Below are 19682 nucleotides of genomic sequence, written 5' to 3'. Positions count from 1 at the left end.
AGCGCTTACCACTGCAGGAGAGCACCAGCCCATCCTCTCCCCTGTGCCTCTTCAACAGAGGCTGGCTGGTCAGATTCCCTGGTTGCCCTCACAAAGAGTGGCCATAACAGGAGTCTTCAGATGACTAGCAAGAGCATCCAAGCGGCACTCTCAGACTCCTGGTCCATGTTACACATGGTAAGGAAAGTGGTGTTGCAGTCCTGACTGCTGACTAAGTGAGTGCTCAGTGCTGGATTAACTGCAGTGCTCTCCCAGAAATGGCCATGAAGATCCACTATTGCAGCCTTCATGTCACTGTTTTGCTCTAACACTATTTCTTTTTGAGGTATAATATCTTCTGAGATCCAGTGTCTGGGTTGGGTTGCCTGTGACTAAAGAGTCATCCACCTCCTATACCCTTTTTCCACTGCCTGAAACCAAGATCCCTTTGTAGTTAAAGGAGGTCCCATCCTCCAGGTTTATAGAGTCTTCAAAAAGGAACTGCCTGGAGACTTGAGATTAACCTCTGGCAACTTTTGGTCAGCAAAACCTGCTTGCTGGACCTTAGCTCAGGCCTTGAGCTGCTCTAAGAGAGAAAGGTGAGGAGTGTGGTTACCACTGTGTGTATAAAAGGACATTCTCATCATCTGGCCCCACACGAGCAGCCATCTTTGTGGAGCCCAGACCAGACAGGAAACGTGATGTGTTGCACTTCAGAGAATTGTATTTGTGTATGGAAAAAGAGAGGTGTGCAGGAACACGTATGCATGTGCATGCCTATCTGTGAACAGGGCAACCATCGGGCTGTGGGTTTGCATTTGTGCATCTGTCTTGGCTTGTGATGTGAAGGCAAAGTGTGCTGAGGAAGATGTCTGCCTGTGGGGAAAGTCTTCTAAAACCAACTTGCAGGGCCTGTGAGAGGTTATCTGTCTGGGAAGGTGGGGGCACACGAGGCTTTGGAAGAAGGTGGACATATTTTGTGCGTCCCTGACTGTCCTGTTGAATGGACAAGCCACTCCAAACAGGCACTGCCGCTACTGTGGGGAGGTGTTGCCTGCCTGGACTAGCTGCAAGGCTCAGGTCAGAGGCGGTAATTCTTCCTTCTGTGGAATGAGCAGGGTGCTCAGCTGGGTAGAGAGGCCGCGGGGTAGGTGTTCCTGTGGTGTCACACCATCTGCAAGAGTGAAGGTTGTGCCTCAAGCTTGTTCACACTCAGCACTGCCCTCATTCCACTCCTGCTCTGACCCATGATGGATCGTCTGAAACTGGGGCACTGATGTGGAGGCTGGTTTCATTATGGTGTTGGTTAGGTCAGTGTCTTGAGTTATTCTTCACAAAGTGGTCCATGGTATTTCTATGACAGACAGACTCCTATCCCCGATTTCAAAGTGATCTGCTTGGGTATATGAAAAAGGAAGCTATGGGTCTCTTGCCAGTGTCCCAAGAGAACAGGTCCTGCTTTCTCTCTCTTTGGCTTCCCAGCAATAGTTACAAATTGGTCCCAGTATATCTGAGCACTGCAAACCAACACCTGATCCCTCCACCCTTGTTTCTGCACCTATTGCTTTAGCAGCAGGAAGTAGGACGTGGTTTGGGGCTTTTTATTCTCGGCCTCACTAGCCTTTTCGATACTTCGGGGCCTCGTCTCATTCTGACAAGGCAAGCAAGTGGCAGCTTCCTGTACAAAGGTGAGAGGGAGAAGACAGATAGAGACCATGCGTGTATGAGAGGAACAGCTCTGCAGAAGAACTGCCAGGCTGGAGGCAACTCTTGTGCCAGCAGCACTGGTTGACGCCTGGACATGCACTGAGCTGTGATATCCACCTCCAACCCTCTCTGCTCCCCTCTCCCCATTCCCCTCACTGTTTGATGTCCAGCGCCTGCATCCACCTAACCGTACGACCTGATCCCTGGGGACGCCCTTCATCAGGACCTCTCGGTGCCCGCAGCTGGAAGGTAAAGGGGGTGATGCCAGCTCTCTCCCACATGGGGGTGGCTGATCTGAAAAGCATCTTGGAAGGAGTTTCAGTCTGACAAACTGAGTATCGCTGTTGGGGAGGGCTGAGCACCTATTTATCTCTCTGTCTCTCCACAGTCCTCTCAAATCATACTCTGCATCTCACAACCTCACCGCCTGCTTTCTTTCACTCTCTCTCCCCTTTGTCTGTTAATGCATTGTCGTCATGTTTTTCTTCCTCTGAACCTAATCTTTTATCATGAGGGGAATCAATATTATGCCTCATGCCAGCCCTTTATAAACCCTCTCTTCCGACTCCCCTGGTAGTCCCAGTAGGGTCCAGCGGGACTCTGTCTTGTTCAGCTCAGCTCTGCCTAGGCTCCAAGCTTAATGAGAGAGGAGCACAGCAAGAAAGCAAAGCTCCTTCCAAGGCAGTGCAGGGTCTGCTTGGCGAGGATGGTGTATGGTTTGTACGTGACTATGTAGTATTTTGTGGTATGGTAAAGCCTTGACGTTCCAGAACCCGGTAAACTCCTTCTCCTAGATTTCCCGCCCTGTCCAAAACAAGCTATTCAGTATCTACCTCATATGCCATGAGCTGCACCACTAACTTTTGTCAGTTGCAGCCAGAGCCCCCACTTACTCAGCAAGCACCTAGTTATTTCAGCTCTGGGGCTTACCAAAAAAAGATCCTCTTCAAAGCACAAGCTATGTGCAACCGAAGCAGGACTCTCTACCTGAGTCAGCAAGCAGCCTGAAACAACACATGCAGACTGCTGTGCACTCACACACACATTTCCAGGAGGCATTACTCCTGCAAACAACCTCTCTGTGCTGCACTGCAAATTGTTTCAGTGCTGAGCAAAGCACCCAAGGCAGGAAAACAATGAAGTGCTGAGAGGAGAGCACAGACTCCGGAGTGGAAGGCGTATGAGTTCCTGAGCCTGGAATATTGCCACTGGCTTTGAGCCCTGCCCTAGGACAGTGGATGCCTCCTGTGAGGTGACAACTTCCTAATTTGCATTGCTGAGCCATGCTGGGGGGCATCTTCTCTCTTTCAGTATGACACCAGTACAGATGAAGCCGTCTTTGCTGCTTCTGTGTCACTTCTGGCTGTTCAGCCTCACACCTTTTTCATGGGCATCAGACTCAGCACAAGGTAAGAAATGATTCTCTTCACCCATGCCAGCTGGGCGAGCAGGGAGGGGGGACAGACAGAGCAGTGTGCGTGTCACAGTGTGTTGCTGTGCAATGGCCCTGTTGTAACATACAGCCAGAGGAGGCTGTAGTAGCTACAGGTCTCCTATAAGCACATCAACCTCCAAGGGCACGGAGGAGCAAGTGGCTCTGCCTTTCTTACCTGGGGACAGTTATCCAGCAGAGGAGTCAGTCTCTAGTTTGGGATGGGGCAGGATTGTCTGGTGTGATGGTTAATGCTAAACATCATTGCTAATTCAGCTGTGTTACTGTCCGTGTCTTCTCTGCTGGCAGGCACCTCCAGCCTCACTTGTTGGTATGATTCACGGGCAGCTCTCTTCTGTGACTGGACCCCAGACAGGGACCTGGCTGAAGCACCATGCCAGCTGGAGATTTTATCCAAGTTAGCATTCTGTGACAGGTGGGTGACTGGAGAGCAAGAGAAAAGCCAATGCTTTGAATGGAAAGTGTCCTGGGAAGTTGAGCACTTAACAACAGTGCAGGCTCTCCCTCCCCAGGCCAGGTGTAGTGGAGTCATAGAGCCAAGGGGCTTTGCCTTGAATTCCGTCTCTAACCTCATGTGGGCTGAGACGCTGGTCACTGCTCAGTGTTCGTCATCTAACAGTCCCACACTGTCCAGCACAGCCCATCTTCTAGCTCCATAACTGTGTCTGTGCTTCATTTCCCAAAAAATCCCTCTTCCTTGGTAGCCACTCTCTGGACTGAAAGGAATTTTCAGTGGAAAATGAGGATGTACAGAGATGGGACTGGAGCAGGGTGGAATTAAAGTTATACAGAGGCCCATCGCCAGGACAAGCTGGGATGTTGCACCCTGAGTAATAATAAATGAAGGAAAACATTTTTCCCCTTATCTGCCCTGGCCCCTTCATCATTCTCAGTTCAGGCTGTTTTCCTCTCCCACACGTCTCCAGCAGAGGGGTAGGTGTGTGACCAGTACCATAGTGGCGGCTGGCTGAGACTCTGTGCTCTCCAAGTATGACATCTCCAGCCAAGAGACTCACCAGTCTACCCCAGGGCTTCCCCGGGTGCCTGCTGTAAGGGAAGGCTCAGTGTGATTCTGGCAGTGGGTGGGTTGCTCGTGACTGTCACAGAGACACCTCCAATTGGGTGAGATGGGCAAATGTATGCCAGGGCCCAGTGCATGCACCTAGAAAGCCAAAACATTTGTGTTGCTCCTTGGGTGTGAATCACAGAGACTGGGGCTGGAGTCTGGAGTGAATTTGGAACTGTGCTATTGCTTGACCCACAGGGCTCTAGGACACCACCTTTCCCCAACATCAGCAAGTCCAGGCTTGATCTGACCTTACAGCTGGAGCAGACAGCTCAGTCCGATACCCCCTCAGCTGTAACCTCACAGATACTTTCCCAACCCGTCACCCCCTATGCCACGCGAAACAGCTTTCCAGTTCACTGGAGTTCTTCTTAAATCCCAGGTTATCATCTCCCTTATCTGAAAATATCAAGGAGCACTGTGAGCTACCCAAGGCAGAACATGCAACAGGACTGAGGAGATGCATCAAGACCTTCAGCAAAAACAGTAATGTGAGTAATTAATTTGGGATGTCCTGGCTAATGACAAGGTGGAAGGGACTTTCATGTGAATTTTGGTGTACAAACAGTGTGACACCCAGGAGCAGTATAAAAAGCCCAAACCTAACCCCTGACTCCAGTTCTGGAAGTGGGTTCAGTGTTGTATGTTAATATATGTCACCCCTGCAGGTTGCCCTGCAGGTTGCCCTGCAGGAGGGATTGGCCTCATTGTGAGCTGGGCCATGCTGAACACACCACATTCAGTGTCCCATCTCTCAATTACTTGAGTTTGGCCCTAATTCTTCTTCTGAGGAGGGATGGACATCACCACCAGCTCTGAAGTTGCCTCTTGACCTCGTTTTCCTTGAAGAGTTTAGTACCATTTTCCAGATAATTAATTGTGATAAACTCACAACCAGGTCTAATGACAGACAATCTTTCTTACATTTGTACATTATATGCAAAGACAAATTGCATGGTCGGTAAGCAGCTCCAAAATCCCTTCTTTCTAATCAAGCCAATTTCCTATTGCTTATTTAATACTGCATGATGTATGTGGGCCTTTAGTATCATTGTTTTTCAAGAGTAATATTTAATACTAATGTCATCTCAGTCTTACCAATGAAGACAAAATGTTTTAGTAAAAATGTTTTTTTCTCAACAAATGTCACTCACAGAACGTAACTTTTCCTGCTTAGTCAGCACATACAGCAACCCTGGCAAACTGGCATATCGCAGTATTTTGTGCTGTTCTAGCCAATGAACAACAAAGTCCAACCACATGAAGTATAAGTCTTTGATTCTTCACTCACCACTGAGGCTTACGCCTTTCAGCCACAGATATTGGCCGTATTTATCATCAAGTGCTTCCTAAACCTCTTACATACAGGCAATGCTTAGAAATATGAATGCTTATTGATGAGCCATCAGTGTCACTAATGCTAAATTTTCCTTGCAGGCTCAATGCTTCACCACTGCGGACCGTCTTACCATGTCAGTCCATTGCCAGATTGGAGAGAACAGGTCTATACCTGTGCGAATAGAAGATTTCAGTCCACTTGCAAATAGTGAGTACTCATCTGTCTTGCAGTTCCTGAAGCTTCCACACGAAATGATAATTTCTCTTCCCCATCTGTCCCTGTGCTGGATGATGGGAAATCACCATAGCTGATTTTCAACATGTGTCTTTTCCTCATCCCTTGCTACAACTAACACAGATGAACCAAGTTGACTCCTGCCACTTGCACCTGTTACATGCAGCATCATGCCACCACTTCCTATCCCGTCCTGTATCTGGGACAGTGTTAAATAAGAGTGTTTTTTGCTAGGAGTTCTGGCTTCAGTGTCAGCTCAGCTGACGTACTGAAAAGGCATGGTGCAGGAAGGAGGGAAGGAAAATCTTCCTGCTCATCCCCTGCCCCTCCTACCGAATATGTGGTTCCACCCTCCTTTAAGCCAGCTTTGGCATGCACCAGTCTTTGCTGAAAGGGTTCGACTCACTAATCCGGCAGAAAAACATCTGCCTGGGTCATTTTTTTGTTGGATGTGTGAGCCTACCTTGCTCAAGGAGACATCCAATAGGGCTGCTGCAAGGTGGGGCATAAGAAAGCATGGCTAGAGTCAGGGATTGGGAAGGATCAGCCTGGACAGTCTGTGTAACTCCATCCCCTGTGGCTGTAGCTCTCTGTCCATACAGTTGCTTTGTGGATCACCCGCACAAGATAGGCTGCATAATGATGTGGAATTGATCACACTGACTGCAGGGGCCACTCTCACAGGCTCACAGGAGGAGCTGCCTTTAGCATAGCCCAGAAACAAAAGGCCTTTTGCTGTCAGTGACAGTGGGGAAGAAGGAGAAACAGAGGGAGAGAACTCACAAACTGTTTCCCATGTCTGGCTGGAGTCTGTGAGCACAGCTGAGACACCATCCCTGCTGCAGTGGGTTTGCGGTGCAGCCCTATTATGGACCGAGTGCGGAGGTATCAGCCCTTCTCCTTTTCTCTTTCCAGTAAAGCTGAGGCCTCCAGGCAATCTTCAGCTGGTTCGCAAAACTGAAAACACCTACAACTTAACATGGAGCCTGAATATTTCCTCTCACTATTTGGATGGGGAGCGGGAATACCAAGTGCGGTACCGAAACACGACTGAGTCCTGGCAGGTGAGTATAGAGAGGGGTACTGGGACCTGTCAGCATACAGAGGACCTGCTCCTGGGCCTCCCCCCGGGATGAAACCAATTTTAGTGAAGCTGACCCTTTCATCTGTGTCACCCGCTGCCAGTGTTTGTTTGTTGATGACATGGAGGCAGAAGGGAATCCTGTTTTACTCAGTGAATCCTGTTTTACTCAGTGCTGTCTGGAGGCAGAAGGGAATCCTGTTTTACTCAGTGCTGTCACAAAGAAATCCAGACAGCTCTAGGACAGACCTGAAAGGGGTGAAAAAAGCAAAGTGAAGAAGAATTTTCCTCCAGGGTGAACAAGCAGTGCATGAGGTGTAGGGATCTGAGACAGGTCCTCTCTCGGAAGAGATGGTTACATGAGACTGTAAGCCAGGGTTGTTGACGATGCTCTGATTTTACCCTACTCCCAGGAGGCCAGGAACTCCACCATTATGCAGGACCAGATGTGGATGGTGTTTGAGAGCCTTTCACCCAACTTGAAATACGAGGCAGCTGTCCGTGCAAGGCCAAGTGCCTCAAGTATCTGCAAAGGCGTGTGGAGCGACTGGAGCGAGACGATACTGTGGAGGACACATGCTGACCGTAAGGATCAGTGTTAGGCAGTCTGACATGGAGGGGAAAACAGGTACTCAGGGAAAACAAGGGAAAAGGACCAAAGCAGGCTGAGAAGCTGGAGGAAGATGGGTAGGGAGGATTGTGTTGACCAATAGAAAGGTTGAAAAACATATGTCCCTCCTAATCTGTTAGGTCGGGCTGGCTCAACAGAGCTCGAGGTCAAAGACTCCCTGACCTAATAGAGCCCCTCTGACTTCAGAAGCCAGGCAGAATCCACGAGATGTGGACTGCTTCCCCAGAAGCAGTAAGGCCAGATGTCTGACCTGCAGAAGCAGTGGCCAGGACTGGCATTTTCCCAGATGCTAACGTGACCTAGCAACAGAAATCCACCTTTCTACAATGGCCCAGTTCATTGGAGTCATTGATGAGTGAAATGCAGTGAAACAGAGCACTCAGTTCCTGAATCAAAGGACACCTGAGCCTGGGAAGCAAAATCTCACAGAGAATGGAAGAGACGTACACATATAGAATCATAGGATCATAGAATAGTTAGGGTTGGAAAGGACCGTAAGATCACCTAGATCCAACCCAAAGACATGGGCAGGGATGCCTCACCCTAGACCATGTCACCCAAGGCTCTGTCCAACCTGGCTTTGAACAATACCAGGGATTTTACCACTTCTTTTGGCAACCTGTGCCAGTGCCTCACCACCCTCACAGTGAAGAACTTCTTCCTTATATCTAACCTGAACTTCCCCTGTTTAAGTCCGAACCCATTACCCCTTGTCAGTCCCTGATGAACAGTCCCTCTCTGGTACCCTTGTAGGCCCCCTTCAGATACTGGAAGGCTGCTCTGAGTTCTCCACGCAGCCTTCTCTTCTCCAGGCTGAACAGGTCTGCTGAGACTTACATCGGTCATTACTGTGAACCACAGCATGGAGGACACCTCCAGTCTTGAAAGACAGTGCTCTGAGCTTCAGTGAGTGACTGGCTGTGGTCTCTGTCATTTCTTTTCCAAAAAATAAGCAGATGAAGGTTATTCCTTCTCGTCACCCCCACTCTGCCCCTGCTCAGCCCCTCCCTGTTGTGCCGCCTGGTGCTGGTATAAACAGAGGAGTTATGTTTAGAAAGGGCACTGTGTTGCTGTGGCGATCAAATTTTGACAGTGTGTGATGTCAGTGAATAGGATACAGCCGCAAACAGTTGTCATAGCAACCAAGACCCAAGGATAACCAGGGTACCAGAGGCAGAGGAGACAAAGTGATCTGAGTAGCATCTCAAGGACAAGCAAAGAAAAAACGTCCTAAAAATGTCTCCTCCTTCTTTTACTTTTCTCTGCTTCCTCACAACTACTCCAGAGATGCTCTGCAGGCCCAGACCAAAGGACAAGAGGGATGGAGGGAGATGAGGGGGCAGGCAGAGGAGGCAAGCACCCGAATAGCAAGACCAAGAAAAGGTGCACTGGGAAGATGTGTGTGAAAGAGACAGATTAAGAAAAGTTTGAGATGATACCACACAAGCCTGAGGAGGGCTGGCAGCACTGTCAATGTCGGAATTCAGTCTCTTTCTCCTAAATTTACAATCCAAGTACTAAAATATGGTGGAAAGCTGTACCCTTCCTAGTCTCCTAAAGCTTTCCTACACATCTCCAAAGAAAGAAGCTAGCCCCTTGACCGTTAACCTTCTCCATCCTTGGTCCTCCTGCCTTCTCAAAGACCCATGAACTTCATGACTCTGTCTCCTCCACTGACTCCTAATTCTGTTTCAAGTCTCCAGTCCCACTTCAGCTGATTTTAGGATTCCCTGCTTTCCTTTGCAAACAGACAGACATGTTGATGGACACTTCAACCAGTAAACTGTGGCACTTCATCTGTGGCAACCCCCAGCTGTGGTGCTGTTATAAACAGAGAGTTCAAGCTGTTTAGCACAAATTATCTATTAAGCAGACTCTGAAACCCATATCAGCTAAAAGGCATCCTATACAACACAGCAGAAATTAGTTCAATTTACCTGACCTGTATATTATAATTGTATACGTTATTATGTAAAATTATAATAAAGGCCATGTATATTATAATTATATGTAACTTTGTACTATTATATAAAATTATGATACAGGCCCATTTTGATCACCTTGAACAGCCACGGAAGGGCTGCAGCTCCTACCTGCAGAATCCTGGCTAAATTTTTACAGCAAACCCCATGTTTAATCTCATCTTGCAGGAACATCCCAGCCAGTCCTGCCAGCTCTTATAGTGAGCACTTGCATCTTTGTGGCCGTTGGAACTGCCTTCCTTATTAACTTACGGACCCTGAAATGGTAAGAGAGAATCATTTTCCTCTCTGTTCCTCTCCTGTATTTTATGTGTCTTAAACCCCAGCCTATTTTTCACTTGGTGTGATTCAGGATAGAGAGTGACTTAAAAATATAGTTCATAGCCCAACCCTTTGAGGGTGACATTTGTCTGGGGAGATATATCACCACCCAAGATGATGTGGTTTCACATCATTGCATTGTGCTGCGCTCCTGCGACCTGGTGCCGTGCCCTCACTGAATTAAAAACAGCTGCCTTAGAACTTCTGTTGTGCAGGGATTAGAGTGGTGGGCAGGGATGCACCAAACTTGCCTCTTAAAGAGCAGGCCACTGGCTTGAGCACTCCCTCAGCAGAGAGGACCAAGCAAGCCTAGGTACCATTACCTTCTCAATTTCAACACTCCAGCAAGGGCTAAGGCAGGACATGGTGACATTTGGTCTGTAGGCAAAGCTCCTGAGTGAGGAGTACAATTCTTCCTCTCCGTTGTCTGTGCAGTCCTGAAGTGTCTCATCACATGCTGGTAAACATCCACCTGATGCTTTAAAGATCTCTTTGCCAGCGTTTCTCCCCAGATGTTCTTTTATTCAGAACTGAAAGTGTCTCGCAAGGTTACCCCATGCAGTAAGACAGAGAGTGACCTGTCAGCATGGTGAGGTTAGAAAAAGGCCACAGATTTCCTCACCTTAGGGCAGGGCCAAAGAAGCAGGGTGCTGATGTTCATGGCAGGGAGCAGGGAGAAATACTCTCAGGGATGAAGCAGCAAAGCCTGGATGACTTCTCTGTAAGGATAGAAGGAGAAGCGTGCTGACGGAAGATGGATTCTGAGAAAGTCACTGGTCACTGTGTTTTACCTTGAGTCATAACACAAAAGTGAGGAAGTGCTAGCTATATGTCACAGAGAGATAAAAAGCCTCCTTTCTTCACGAAGTACAATTAACCTGGGGGAATTGGACGAAGGATAATGCTGAGGTAAGATCCAAGGAAGGATTAGACATGCATGAATAATAATAGCATCTGCAGTGATGTAAGGTAGTTTATATGCAAGAACTAGCGAATTCTGATGCTTCAGAGAGTACACTGATTGCCTCCAGAGGTCAGGAGGGTCTTTCCTTAAAGCATCCCAAAACAAAGCTTCAGAAAGGGGCTGACAAGATCAGCCAACCTCTCTGAGAGACTGAGAAATAGATTAGATCACTTCATGATGCCTTGGGATGACAACGGACTTAGTTTCAGTACAGTAGAGGCCTCTGGACAGCTGAAAGGCATAGTCAGATGGCTTGCATGGCCAGTACGTCCTAGTTCTACCATGCAGCATCCTGCTAACGGGGCAGAGAGTTGTGGCACAGCTTTGCCACTGATGGTCCCACTCAGGCTATGTGGTCTTCAGAGTCACTGTGAGAGAGAGGGAGCAGCTCACAGCAGATGAAGCTTGGAAACAAGGGAGACCTGCCTGGTTTGTCACCAGGACAAGGGGCTTAAAGGAGAAGTTGGAGAAGTTAAGGTGATCAGCCAAGTTAGGGAAGAAAACAGTGCACTGTTGGTTGTGCTTCCCCAGGTAAAAGGCTGAGAGCAGTGTATTTCCCAGTGCCAGGTTTAACTACCCCATCTCTGTACATCTCATCCCTCACCTACTGCTTTTCAGTCCACTCAAGAGCAAAGAGAGCCCTCAGCCTTGCTCTTTTTTTACCTCTTTGCCACACCAGGGTAGCAGCCATGAGCTGCAATGCTTTCTCCTATCCCTACCACAGTGCAAGATTGGTCAGGATCAGGACCCACTTCATTCCTCCTTCTCATTCTCTTTTCTCAAGGTTTAAGAAGATCCTGAAGATTCACATCCCAGACCCTGAGAAGTTTTTTCCCCCACTTGTTTCAGTTCATGGAGGTGACATTCAGGTATGGGACTGGGGAGGGAGCCATGTGGATATGAGGGAGTAATGAGGGATAGGAGGGTCCAGCTACACATGCCCAGGGGCAGACAGGCAGTTTTGAGACCTACATATGCATACCCAGCACATGTGCCTGTAGCACCCAGCTGCCGAGTCCTCCGCTCAAGAGAAACCTTCTGACCCTCCAAAACCTAACACTTGGCTGAGGCATTTCTAATTACAGAACCGAGAAATGGCAAACCACACAAACCTCAGCACACTGCTCCCCGAACAGCGAGCCCGAGAGAAAACAAGGGACTTGCAGCAGGGAGCTTGGCCTCTCAGATCCCCTTCAACCCCTCTTCAGTCCCTCCCTTCCTGTGCTAGGCTGCCCAGCTCTTCCCCAGATTTCCTGCTGTCATCTTGTCCTCCTGGCTGTGAGCCTTTCCTCTGCCCCTGATGTGAATTGCCCTCACTCTGGGTGGCGCTTCACTGTTTTCTGCATTCTTCTTGTCTTTTTCTCTTCTTTCTCCACCTCCACTTTCTCCCTTCCCCTAATCTCATTGTGAGCACAGGCAGCTGCAAGTAGACGATTACTATTCTGTGCAGCATTGAAGGGAGTGTCAGATGCAAGGCATGGGAGGTGATCCCAAGGGGCATCTCTCTTTAAGAAGGATGGAAACAAACTGCAGAAGGTCCAGAGAACAGCAACGCTATGGAAAAGCCTAAGTCCAAAAAGCCTTAGAAAGCTTGAACTAAGGGGAAGAGTGCAGAGTAGGGGACCAGGGGTGTGCAGCAGACTCTGAAGACATTTTCCCATTCTTTCGAACTAGAAAAATTGGCTTTACTGGGCACAAAGGCAATGAAGTTGGATGTAACCAAAACTAGATTGTTTTTAAGGATAACGATGCACTGGGGGATGCCACTCATAATGCGTGTGGAAATCTAGGCACAAGGGGCCTGGAAGAGCACTTGAGACAAGAAATCTGCGTAGTGCCATGTAGTGTATCAGAAGCTGGTTCAGCACCTAGGAACAGATTGCATGAGAAGTATCTCAGTACTGCTTTCCACGTTTCCACCTTCATCTTACAGCCTTGTACAGGTTTTTTTCTTCCTTTCACTTTAATCCTCCATTTTCCATTCCCCCTCCAGAAATCTCAAAACATAGGCTTGCAAGATCTGCTTTTGATTTCAAAGTGACAAGAAGACATAATTTCTCTGAAAATCCTGCAGATAAGATATCATGAATGCGAATTTCCCTCCCCATCAGCTCCAGCAACTCTTGCTCAGACAGAGAAAAGGTCACTTGATTGCTGTGGGTGCTCAGGAGAAGCACTGGGTCTTATACTTTGTGTTTCTTTCCCATCAGAAATGGCTCTCCTCCCCATTCTCCACATCTTCCTACTGCGTGAACAGCACAAGCCCAGAGATCTCCATGCTTGAGGTGATGCAGAAGAATGACCAGGAATCACAGTTTCTACTTTCCAAGGGAACCTTAACTCCTGATCCACCCTTAGAAACCAGTGGCCACTCAGTATCCAGCTGCTTCACCAACCAAGGCTACTTCTTCTTCCACCTTTCCAACTCCTTTGAGATTGAGCCCTGTCAGGTCTACTTTACCTACGAGCCTTTCATCCAGGAGGGCAATGGCAGTGAGAATGGCGAGTCTTACCATGCTCTTCCCTCTCCAGACCTCTGCACACTGGCAGAGGACATGCCCGTGTTGTCCCACAACTTCTTGCACTGCATCAAGGCAAGCCAGGGCTTACAAAACAGCTCCTTCATGGAAAAGACAGAAGGTGAAACCCAGCAGGCCATGGCTATTTCTGGGGCTCTCCAGTCAAGTGAAGGCACCTCACCAACACCAGTTCTGAAACAGGATGGGAAGATGATGGACAAAGAAGCTTTACAACCTCCTGGGGCCCCGTGCCAGCTGGACACTGACTTTCCTGACCCACCGGACCTCCATGACAGCAATTCTGTTGATGTAACAGAGAGTGGGAAGGCAGGCCCTCCGACTGACCCCTGTACACCAGCAGCACACAATACCTCTTCTTCCTCTCAACCTGCACCTCTAAGGCAAAGCCAGAATGAGGATTCATGCAGAACAGCCTTCTCCAGCCAGGTCCCAAACACTGGTGCCTACCTTTCCCTTAGGGACCTCCAGTGCCAGTACAACCATTGCTCTGTCTAGGATGTGCCTGGAGGAAACCCACAGGTGGGTAAGGCCTTCTCTGCAGGAAGGGCTAGAGAGACAGTTTTTCTATTCAGGTCATGAATGTGACCAGACCCATTGGGACTGTTCTTCAATGAGGCTGGAGAGCAGAGTTATTCTAGTGGGCTGCAAAACCGGAAAAGGGACAGGATGGACAAGGTGTAAATTCATGGGTGGCTAAATGGGTAACACTAGTTGCCCAGGTAAAGTGTTAGTGAAACAGACCACTGGAAATGAGAGAACATTTTGTATAGAGAACTGGGCTAGTGGACAGTAAAGAAACACATGGAAAATTATAAAGGCACATTAAAGCTGTTCAGTGGCTACACAGCTAATGAAGACATATAAGCCTGATTCTTAGGCATACAGGCTAACAGGGACTCACCTTCATAACCGAACCTGTTTCTCTGCTATTTCTGGATCTGATGGCATAGAAACCTCTTCCTGTACTGCTCAAGTGCCATCCCAAGTTGCAGCAGCAGCTTGTTTTTTCCTTCCCAGCTCCTTAGTAGGAGGCTGTGCCAGCACTTCCATGCTCTGCATCTTGGTGTAAAATAGCACTCAGCTTTGATGCTGAGCAGCCACATGGTCCATTTGCCTCATCCCAGCCTAAAAACCTCTAACAAGAGGGACAAATGCCTGTAAAGGTAGATAGGAGATTTTGTACAAGGACAGTAGCACTGCTTGTCAGTGCTGTGGCCAGTGATGAAATGGATGAAGGCATCTGACCAAGGGTGTAACTTTTCCTGCGATGTCCCCACTTAAGGTTTTAATCAGAGATTACATTCTAAGCTACTTGGTCCTGCTTTAGACTTCAGTCTCTAAGGTCAGGTCCGAGCCCCAGCTGTGTCAGCTGTCTAAGGCAGTGCAGTGTAAAAAGAAATCCCCATTATTGGGTTAAAAACACTGGGGAAATCCCCATCCCCACCCCACTCCCTTCTTTCCCCCAGGTCTGATGATGGCAGTAAAGAGAATGCACACAATTTCCCATTCTTGCTGCAATATTTTTCATGAAATCGAAAGCCTCTGTGCCCTGCTGGCAAAATACATTTATTTGACTACGATAAGCTGATTGCAGAATAGTTCATCCCACATCCTGTATTAGTGGAAAACATCACAACGGTGCTGCCCATTCCTTCCATTGCTCAAGGGAAACCATTGCCTAATTAGTAGTAAAGATGTGGTGAATAAGCCCAGAAAACTAACCCACAAATCAGCACTTTTGCTGAAAAGAAAACCCCAATCCACTCACAAAGAATGGGGATAGCAGAGACTACATCACATTTTTTTCTTTTTCCTCTGCATTTGCTGATCTCACTTCAGAAAAATCAGCTCAACACAGAAGAAAAGTGGCAAGGCAAACGAAGACAAGCAGTTCTGGTTACACTCATCCCTGCATTTAACATCTGTACTGTCTATCCACTTTCTTGCATATTTCCGGACTACTCAGCAGTGGGAAAATATCAGGCCTCTTCTTCTAAGAGTTTTTGTATCAAAAAGGTCAAGGATATCAAACTCGTTACTTCCGTCACCCCTGTGAGTATCACCCAGAACTAATTCTTCCTTACCCCTGTCTGTACAAGCATTGAGCTTCCCCTTTGTCATGATTCCACACTGTTACCTGACCTTGCCTTATGCAGCCTGAATGTCATTATGAGTCCCAGCTATGGAGTACCCACTGGCTTGGATTTCACCTCAAAAGTGCTGCTCAGAGGAGCTGAGCCTGAATGTAACTGAGAGTGACAGGGGAGCTAAACCTCTCCTCTCATCGACTTCTTCACCACCTGCATCAAGATGTGGACTGCTCCACTGTCTGCAGGAGACAATAGATGAAGAAGACCCTACAGCTTCCCAGATAAGGAAGCACAAGGCTTGCCCAGCTGCTTATTGTACTTTGAGAATCTTCACAAATGGACTTCAAAAAGAGATGCCGAATCCCATGCCCCTGATGGGCAATTTGCTGTTTTACATGGGCCAAGTATCCTAGTTGTACTGGTGGTTATCCTGACCCAGTGTAGATCTTCATAAGCTTTTCAATTATCCTTGCTGCTGAGTACAAAAGAAAAACTTTGCCTTTTTGCAAATAAAAGAAGTATTTAGGAATCTACAGTGGTTTTCTGTCCTTTAGGGTGGGGAGAAAGGGTTAACAGCTTTTCCAAATACGGGACTATGCAAAGCTTTGCTCAATATACCTTTAGCCTGCCTTCCTTCTTCCTCCCCTCAGGGAGTCAGCCACCTTAAACAGAAAGCAGTGTTGGAGGTGATCCTGCCACAAGGCCCTGAGGACCATCCTGCTGGCTCAGTAGTTTTCCCCCTCCTTGTGAAAATGCTGACAGGTTTCATGCTGGCAATGTGTTAGCACTGCATTCGCAGCCATGCTGGGTGTGAATGTGTGACACACTGCGGCAGGAAGTGCTCAACATCAGATATGACGATAACTGGACCTTTCTTCCAGGAAGACAAGATCATGTGGTCTCATATGTGAGTAACCCAGGTCGAGAATACTGAAGGCATAACACTCTCAGTGATATGGGGCTCTTTCTCTTCTGGGTCCCCAAGAGCTCCCTGGAAATGTCACAGAGGGAGCGGTTGCCTCTCAAGCTGATGTGAAGGCACGGTGTGCGGTTCACAAAACCACAGAGATGTTATGATGGTGTCCATTGGTACCACAGGCAAACCAAAGGGGAATGCCAGCACTGTATAGAAAATATTGAGCTAACAGTCACAAAAATGAGTTTGTTCCCCATCTTAAGCCTGGGGACAGTAATGATAGCAGTCACATATCTCATCAACCTCTTCCCAAAATACCTTGTTCATAAATAAACATCAACTCTCAGCCCACTCCTACATCCCATTTTTTTGGTTTTTTTTGTTTTTGTTTTTTTTTTACAGTGGAGAAGCAGAAAGCAAAGGGTACTTGCAGCAAAAGAATTCCTCTGAAGTCAGATCTGATCAAGGTTTTGGGTCCTTGGTTGATTCAAAAGCCTGCGGTGATAGATGTGGTATGCTTGCTTAGATAGATCAGATTGAGATTCTACAGTTTTTGTTCTGCTGAAAAGAACAGAGAAGGAGGATGCTTCTTTCCAGGAAAGCTGGACACAAAAAAGTAAAGCCTCTGGCATTGGGAAATACCCTTGGCTGGGTTCTGACCCACTGTGGCAAGCCCTCATACTATAAACTTGGGAAAGCTATACACAAATACATATATGCCTACAGATGCAGCTAGTCCCCAGTTATCTGGGGAAATTTTGGCTCAAAGTAACTTCTAAGGAGAAGTCTGGTCTCTTAAATCTCTTGGGCAGTTCTGAAAGTGGTTCTGATTGCCTTGGCATGCCTCAGTTTCCGGTATGTACAGCAATGAGTCAGGATAAACACACTGACATATTCCCAGACAAACCCTGCAGATTTTCATCCACGTTTAACATTTATTTACTGGAATTCACCATGAGGCAATGACAACAGTGGCTTTTTGGTCTTCTCGTAGTCCTGGACTAAACCTGAAACAGTGTCAGAGCTGAAAACAGCGATCGCTCTCCAGCTGCCAAATGAGCCCAAATGAGCTCTGGCACAAAAGAGCTCAGCCTCAGGTCAATGCCACTGGCTGGAGCTCAGTCCCAGGTCAAGAGGTGCCCATGTCCACATTCCCTCCACCCATTTATTGACAGAATAACTCTATTTATTCTGCTCTAGCTGGAGCGTGGTTCCTTTTTTTGGAAAACAAAAGAGCACGTACAGAGCTGTGGGGCTGTAAGCAGAAGGTGGTGCACACAAGGTAGGTGAGGAGGACCTGGGGCTAGAAGAAAAGCAGATGCTACAGGGAGGATTGAGTGACAGCGCAACAGAGTGCAGGGAGCCCAGTGTCTGAAAAGTGGCCAGCAAGAAGGCAAGAGGGAGTCTTGCAGGTCAGGACTGAGAGACACCGTGCTTTGCTTTCATCTGCATGACTACTTTGGTAACTGGACCCACTGCCTGCTGTCATCTTCCCTCCTTCAAGCAATCTACACCTGCCAGCCAGCATCTGCTCCATCCCTGTGCTGGGGACCACACACCTTGTGCTTTGCCTCTCCCTCCAATGGGACCAAGGAGGGTAGCTAAGAAATACAGCAGTTGCTCAGCAACTCCCTGCCCCCCGAGGAAGACAACGTAAGCTATCTGCACCAGCCTCCTGGGTTGTTCTCTGTGCAGCTGGAGGTGCTCCTACCCCGACTTTTTCCAGGCTCCCCCTGCAGATCTTCTCCCTGCACAAGCCTCTGGAACCTCCATTTCAGAGAAGAAAAAGGCCATTGTATGAGGTGTACTGACCCATCGCAGCAGGACGGTGCAGGACAAAGGTCGAACTGAAGGGCTATGGCACCACATTATTGATTGCTGAGACAACCTTGAGCTTGGGTAAATAGATGTCCTCCCCTCTCCCCTCCATGCATGTGTGAGCTGGCTTGCATAGGGGGTGTGGGCCAGGCTTCACAGGTGGCAACAGACTTCAAAGGTAGGTCTGCAGCTCTGGGGGAAACACCGGTGCCTACCATCAAACCTTCTAACAAAGAGACTCTGCTGCTGCTGCTGCTTCCTGCCTTCCTGCCCCCGCCCCTCCGTCTGCGGTTCTTTGCTTGTGCCTGCTGTTTCTGAAGGGATGCTGTGATAGCGGAGAAGTGCCTTTGCTCTCCTGGCCTGCCCAACTTGGTTCACTGGCGAAGAGATCCTCCCCAGGGGCTGCACGGAAGGGTGACCCATGAGAAGCAAGGGAGGGCAATCTGTGCTGGGACTGTCTGTACCATGTGCCTCTCTGGAAGGGTGTGTTAGAGCAGTAGATGTGCAGCTGATTGTCCAAGTGCTGATGTTCACCAAGCTGGGTTTAATGTTGTGGAGTGAGTTACCTGGTGCTTGCATTCTGCAAGCGTGTTTTCATGTTGCAAGGCAACCTGGACGCTTGCAGCTCAGTAACTGGGGAAAAGCAAGGAGACTGAGAAGCCCATTCATCCCTATATTCTGAATGTGCCATGACATCCATGCAGGCTAAAATGTGCCTGAGGCCAACCGTCTTTTCCCACATCTGCAGCAAGTCCCTCCCATTCACTCGTGCCCCACACTCATACGCACCATTGGGCACAAAGAGGACTCACAGACATGTACAGGGCACAGGCAATTCCCCAAAACCTCTGTGCCCTCCTGCATGGATGCATTCATACCCCTTTCGTCTCCAGACACAGAGACACAGAAAGCCTTTGGGGGCAGCCATGCACTCGATGGCAGAGGGAAGGAGAAGGACATTGGGTCAGATAACCAAGATTAATGTGGCTCTCTTCATCAGTGGCATTGCCTACGCTCAGTCTGATGTAGACAGAAGGGGAATGGTGAGGAGGAAGCAAAAGAAGCAGCCTGGGGGAGACAAGGGGCAAAGGAAGACATAAAGTGTGCCCTGGCACAAGCAGAGGGTGGTAGACGGCTGAATGTTACTCTGGTGATCTCTCCTCACTAGCTAAGCCATCACGGGCTTGGCCCTGGGACACACGGTCTGGTGGGAATGGCAAGGCTTGCTTACTTTTAGAGACTGAGAGCAAAATGGCACAGCAGGCAAAGGGCAACTTCAGGCTCCCAGGCTCTGGCTGCTTTGTGCAACTTCTGTGCGCATCTGAGGTCACAGATTTTCTATTGCATTGATTTCTATGTCAATAAAACACCAGTTTTAAAACTATTCCCAGCCTGGGAGGACAATGCTTGTACCTCTGGAGAAATTCATTATTGTATTCATTTGTGGGTTTGGCAGAAGCAATCCCCAGGGAATACCTTTGAAAATTAAGAGATTACGAGGAGGCATAGACAGGACAGCATCTTAGAAGCCTGTCTCCCACTGAATTAGGAGTTTTACTCG

The 19682-nt window shown here is 48.3% G+C and overlaps 1 protein-coding gene across 1 annotated transcript; it reads left to right on the top strand.

The window, feature by feature from the left end:
* The first annotated feature begins 3013 nt into the window (after window positions 1-3013).
* Window positions 3014-13792, top strand: IL2RB (interleukin 2 receptor, beta). The gene is made up of 9 exons (XM_010018948.1): window positions 3014-3095; window positions 3428-3554; window positions 4588-4696; window positions 5643-5751; window positions 6694-6842; window positions 7273-7444; window positions 9641-9737; window positions 11542-11626; window positions 12968-13792. Exons 1-9 carry the CDS (start codon window positions 3014-3016, stop codon window positions 13790-13792), a joined length of 1755 nt encoding a protein of 584 aa, XP_010017250.1.
* The last annotated feature ends 5890 nt before the right edge of the window (window positions 13793-19682 follow it).

This window comes from Nestor notabilis, unplaced genomic scaffold (genome assembly GCF_000696875.1).
Source record: "Nestor notabilis isolate BGI_N333 unplaced genomic scaffold, ASM69687v1 scaffold6107, whole genome shotgun sequence".
In the NCBI taxonomy this organism is placed as follows: Eukaryota; Metazoa; Chordata; class Aves; order Psittaciformes; family Psittacidae; genus Nestor; species Nestor notabilis.
Note: the sequence above shows the minus strand (reverse complement) of the source record. Positions and strands in the feature narration are given on the sequence as shown.

Coding starts and splice junctions, on each gene's coding strand:
- IL2RB (XM_010018948.1), top strand. CDS start 3,014: ATGAAGCCGTCTTTGCTGCTTCTGTGTCACTTCTGGCTGTTCAGCCTC. Junction 6,843..7,272: donor ACACGACTGAGTCCTGGCAG/GTGAGTATAGAG, acceptor CCCTACTCCCAG/GAGGCCAGGAACTCCACCAT. Junction 7,445..9,640: donor GTGGAGGACACATGCTGACC/GTAAGGATCAGT, acceptor CTCATCTTGCAG/GAACATCCCAGCCAGTCCTG.